Raw genomic sequence first — 6,000 nt, 5'->3', positions numbered from 1 at the left:
CAAGGCGAGAGTCGAACAAAGCCTGCCTTCGGGCGGCAAAATGCAATCCAGCGCGGTGCAGGCTCACCCGCGCTGTAGAAGCGCGGAGCTGGGCGGCCTCCGCGCAGCGGCGGCAGGAGGCGGGCCACCTCGAGGCCCCGTCCCTTCGTAACCCCCCCGCCCCTCCCGCGCCGGACCAATGGGAGCTCGGAATATTAGCAGGTGGGAGGTGCGGCCGGGTTGCTACAGCGGGAGCTGGGCGGCGGCGGCGGTGGCGGGTGCGGCTCAAGGAGTCCGGCGGATCCCGAAGCGTTGGCGCAATGGAGGGACTGGAAGGTGAGGAGAAGAAAGGATGTGGGCGGGGCGCCTGAGGGTGGGGTGGCGGGGAAAAGGGTCTGCCCTGGACCTCGGTACCGGGGAGGCAAGGGCAGATTCCATAGCAGTGGACCCCGCCGCTCTTTCGGAGGCCGGGATGATCGGGCTCTCTGCAGCCCCAGACACGGTCGAGCTAATGATCCTTAGGCTACCCCTCCTCAAACGGTTTTTACCTGATGCGCTCCCCTGCCCTACCCCACGAGCCTGATCTGCCTCTGGTAAACGCCTGCAAATCCCTTGTTACCATTTTCTGGTCTGCCTCACTACCTGAGTGTCCTATTGGTAATAACAGCCTCTGACCGAATTTTATTTTCCTTGCAAAGCGGACTCTCCATTCATGTCTGCCTCCTCCCCACCGCCAGCTTTTGCTGGAGCCCCGGGGTGTGTCTCCAACCTTGAGCTGCTGATACTTTCCTTGGCCACTTTCCTTGGTTTCCCTAGGTAACCGTTTTTCCATTTCTGCAGCATCTTTTGTGGGAAGAGTGCCGAGAGCATCTCCCGAGGAAGTGTCACTGGCGTTTTAGAGCCGGGACAATAGGTTAACAGAAGGGTTTAAGGGTTTATTCACGAGGACTCTGTAAGGAAAAGCCAGCATTGATTCTTTATCTTTGGGTTTATCTTTGTGCTGTAGCAGGACTCCAGATCTTGCTTTGTTCCAATTCTTTCACTTCTCTGTTCTCTTTACCTATGTCATCCTGTGTAATACAGCATTTTCTTAAAGACAACAAAGGAAAAAAAGAAAATAGCATCAGCAACAGCAGTTTCAAGATTCCTTTTCAAATTGTGCTTAATCCTTCTAATGAAGAATAACCCTAACAGAACGGTGGGATACTGTTGCAATGATTTAGCTTTTTTTCCTCCTCTTAATTTACATAGATTCAGGTGGAATCAATAAACAGAGGCATTGAGCCCTGTGTATTGTTGTATGCTGGAGAGTAAATTATTAACTTGTGTTATGAAAAGAAAAGTAATAACTGATAACTTTCTGCAGTGACCTAGTCTCACCAAAAAGCAAATTCAGTAATGAGTATGATATTATTTCATGCTTTTGCTCCTAGGTGATGCTCTCATACTAACCACCTTGAGGATGATAGATAATCGAGACCTGTGATGATTTTCTGTTTGTGTGCAGCAGCAGTGTACTATAACAAATGAAGTTATTGTTCTTTGCTTATTTAGTTTATTTTAGGCAGATCACTCAAAAGTTTGCATGAAGTAGGAAGTGTAATGATATTCCTTACTCAAGGTGTTTTTGTTTAGAGAACTCCTGGAGACAGCTTATTATTTTTTTTAATGAATTTTCAAACATATGATGGTATTTTAGCATAGGATCATGGGTCCTGCATTTCTCATGAAGTTATTTTAATACACATACAGTGCTTTAGAATGGTTTTTCTGAAGCTTTATTTTTCTATTATTTAGCATTTGTAATTGAGGCAAAGATCTTCATCTGACTTTTCATTTATTTATGCTAAGCATCTAAAACAATGTCTGACACAAAGTAGGTGTTCAATAAATATTTGTTAGATAAATGACTTTGTCTATGAGAGGCCCTGGGGATACAGGAAAAAATAAAAAGTCAAAGCGCTCTTCTCATTGAACCTACATTTTAGTGAATCTTATGTTTTAGCAGTGCTGACATTACTTTTGAAATCTTACCAAGAATGCTTTTAAAATACAATGACAACCTATTATGATACCCAATTACATGGGTGAAGAAAAACATGAATTCTGCTGTAATATGTTATGTTATCATGGGTATGTTTTAGGGGCCCAACTTGTGATGTTTCATGTTAAACAGTACTTCTTTACTCATTTAATTTTTTTTAAACAAAATTGCTATCATTAACAATGTTATGGTGTGTTAATTGTAATGAATTAGGTTACAATATATGAAGTTATCCTTTTTCTAGGGCAAAACAGTTGAATATTGGTAATTTCAAATGGTAATAAAAATTTTTAATAAAATAAAAGCTCTCAGAGACTTTTGTTGAAGTTAGTTAGTGCCTTTCTTTTTCTCCTCCTCCTTTTAAAAATTTAGCCCTTGTTAGGTCACACTTTATAAAGAAGAACTTTGAGTCTTAATGAGGAATTCATTAATTCATTCCTCTGTGACTTCGTTTAATAAACAGTGATACATTGGTACAGTAAAAGATAGAGTTTTTCCCTATTGGAAATTAAAATCCAGCATATCAAAGGTGTCTAATGAACCTCATATTGCAGTATTCAGTAGAAAATCTTTGAGAATTTGCTTAATACATACCATGTGTGTTTGTGTGGTTAGTTGCTCAGACATGTCTGACTCTTTGTGACCCCATGGACCGTAACCTGCCAGGCTCCTCTGTCTAAGAAATTTTTCAGGCAAGAATACTGGAGTGGATTGCCATTCCCTTCTCCAGGGGATCTTCCCGACCCAGGGATCAAACCCGTCTCCTGCATTGCAGAAGGATTCTTTACCATAGTAATTAAGCAAATATAGTATAGCTTGGCATTAAATTAAAAGGAATTAAACCCATGTTTTTAATTGAAGCCAGTTAGCAGACTAAACTTGATTTTAAAATCAGAAAATATATGGACTCCTGAAAAATTTCATTGAAGATTATCACACTCTTGGGGCTTCCCTGGTAACTCAGCTAGTAAAGAATCTGCCTGCAAGGCAGAAGACCCCAGTCCGATCCCTGAGTTGGGAAGATCCCCTCGAGAAGGTATAGGCTACCCACTCCAGTATTCTTGGGCTTCCAGGGTGGTTCAGATGGTAAAGAATCCAAGTGCAATGAAGGAGACCTGGGTTTGATCCCTGGGTTGGGAAGATCCCATGGGGAAGGGGACAGCTACTCACTCCAGTATTCATGCTTGGAGAATTCCATGGACAGAGGAGCGTGCAACTTAGCAACTAAACCACCACCATGCACTATAGGTATGTCTAAAGGCAATAAAAGTAGTTCTAGACTTGGGAAAGTTCAATCTCTTTAAAGCTTTTCATCTGTAAAATGGAGAGAGGACAAACCCTAAGCAGGTTTTATCCATATGTATTGTCATTCCTTTCATAATATGTTGATAAGTCATTATCAACAATTGTGACAGATCTTCCTGTCTAGTCCTCTTTTGGACTGCTAAAATTAGTAGGGCTTAGGGTATTGCCCTCTAAAACTTGATTAAAGTTTGATTGCTCTTTTCTAATGTAGCTCTTGATATAGTTGAAGAAAGCCACGCTGTCCCTTTAGGGGTTTTTGTTTGTTTTTCCCTAATCTAAGCACTGGTTTAACTGATAATTAATTCATCATCTTTACTAATTTATCTTAATTCATTCTTTTTTTGGTACTGACTTTGATGCCATATTATTTTAATAGCCAGTGTATTGGACAGATCTGTGCTTGGATCCTTGCTTTGTTTCTTTTTAGCTTTGGAGCTAATACACTCCAATCTACCTGAACTATATTAAGTATTAAATGATGTAACATATATTAAGCATTTGGAAAACTGCCTAGTACATAGGAGGCCCCCTTTAGTGCTTGTTTATTGGATGGATAAAAATCCCAGGAAGTGTGTTAGAAACTTAAGAGTAGTTCAGTGTAGGTAAAACATAGCAGACTTGGAAGGGGTTGTGGGCAATCTCACTAGATAATTGTGGCAGCAGAATAGATTGGAGAAGGGAGAGGCTGGAAACGTGTATATGTGATAAAGATTTGAACTAAGGCAAAAGCAGCAGAAATTAAAGAGGGGAGATAGGTATAGAAGACATTTCTGTGATGGAGAGATAAAATAGAACTGCTGGATGTGGGAGGGAAGAGGAATCAAGGATAAAGCAGTTTTGTAGCTTGCATTAAGACTTAATACTATCTTTAACCAAGAGGACAAGTTTGGAAGATGAGGTAATGATTTTGGCTTTAGAAATGTTGTATTTGTATGGTTCTCAGGGCATATCTGGTGGAAAAGTTTTATAGCTGCCTGTAAATGTCTGTTTGGAGTTTTTAGTAGTCATCAGCTTATTAGTGACAGAAAATAGGTATGTTTGCTAAGCGAAGCTATATTTAACAAAATGAAGAAAAAAAAACTTGGGGGGAACTGATGCTTTAAGGTTGAGCAGGAAAGGAAACTAGAGGAAGGGGCAGTCTTTAAAAAGGCTTCAAAATTGTCAAGAAAGGAAAGAGGGGCAGAATGAATATTTACTGAGTATGCTGAAAAAGCCTGTAGCACTTGGTGTTCTTAGAGACCTAAGTACTGACCAGGTGCAACCCTGCTGGCTTGTGAAATCCGAAACACATGGGCTTAGGAGAAAGAAAGATCACTGAAGCCAAGAGAGAAAGGGCTTTAAAGGGAAAAGGGATTGGTCAGCAGTGTCTCATCATATAGGAAGGTCCAGTAAGGTGAGGATTCAAGAGGCATTTCAATTTGATGATTAATAGATTAATGGTAATCAGTTGCTTCTGTTTCTTAAGGTCTTTGTCTCCTAATTGAAGAAACTTTACCTGATGGTATCTACTTCCCAGACACACACATAGTATTATGACCATCTTCTCTCTCCTTACTCTGTTCTGTTTTTCTGTCGTTGCACTGTGCTTTTCACTAAAAAACATTTTATAAACAGTGTTATTAGCTCAGTCGTGTCTGACTCTGCGACCTCAGGGACTGTAGCCTGCCAGGCTCCTCTGTTCTTGGGATTCTCCAGGCAAGAATACTGGAGTGGGTTGCCATTCCCTTCTCCAGGGGATCTTCCTAACCCAGGAATGGAACCTGAGTCTCCCACATTGCAGGTGATTCTTTACCATCTGAACCACTAAAGAAGCCCATATAAGCAGGTAAATATATAAAATGTCAGGTGGTGAAAAAAAGTGATTTTTTTTTCCCCCCAAAGAGTAGAAGCTTGGTGAGATCAGGATCTTTGATTCATCTTGTTTGCCTAATTTCATCCCTGTTTTCGTCCTGTTTTCATATTTCATCCTATTTTCATCCATTTCATACCTAATTTCATTCCTGTTTGCCTAATTCCTAGAACAGTTCCTGTCTCATGGTAGGTGCTCAGTAAGTACTTGTTGAATCAACATATGTGTCTATTTTAATACAGTGTTTAGTCCTGATAAAGCTTGCCTGTATTTCAGATTGGGAGTGAATGAAAGGTAGAGAAGAGTTAGTCAGTAAACGTAAGCTGGTGTTTCAAAAAATATGCTACTCAGGATATTGGTCCTAAATAACTTTTAGGCACAGAAAGGATTTCTGTTGGGGAAATAATGCATACTAAATCTCTCTCTCTTAAAACTGAGGAAGTTCTACTCTAAGAAAACCTGTTTGTTTAATCTAGCATTTTCCAGACATTTAACCATAAGCAAAGGATTTGAGGGTGATTGGTAGAAGTAGTGGAAGTGACTAGTCAAATTCAGAATGGCTAGGAATGGAAGTACAACCAGGAATGGGTTATCAGGAAAATGCAAGTCACTCTGAGATCAAGAAAGTGACCGAGAGGTTGATTGTAGAAGTCTGTAGTTAAGAGTGCTTGTGTATTTTAAGAGTCCAGAGATGGAGCTTTCTAAGTTGTCTTAGCAGTGGTTGTTTTTGCTGGAGTGCCGGTCACTAAAGTGAATGAAGGGTGAAGACTGTGTGCTGAGTAGGTTAAGGGTGACTGTGAAATACTGAAATCTAGGATGAGCT

At 40.7% G+C, this 6,000-nt stretch overlaps 1 protein-coding gene across 1 annotated transcript in view; it reads left to right on the top strand.

Moving 5' to 3' along the window:
* ZC2HC1A (zinc finger C2HC-type containing 1A) overlaps positions 218–6,000 on the top strand; it is a 50,097-nt gene continuing 44,314 nt past the window's right edge. Inside the window, exon 1 of the mRNA XM_005689117.3 lies at positions 218–315. Coding sequence (XP_005689174.1) covers positions 300–315 — 16 coding nt within the window. The 5' untranslated portion in view covers positions 218–299. The remainder of the gene's footprint in view (positions 316–6,000) is intronic.

Source organism: Capra hircus, chromosome 14 (assembly GCF_001704415.2).
Source record: "Capra hircus breed San Clemente chromosome 14, ASM170441v1, whole genome shotgun sequence".
NCBI lineage: Eukaryota > Metazoa > Chordata > Mammalia > Artiodactyla > Bovidae > Capra > Capra hircus.
Note: the sequence above shows the minus strand (reverse complement) of the source record. Positions and strands in the feature narration are given on the sequence as shown.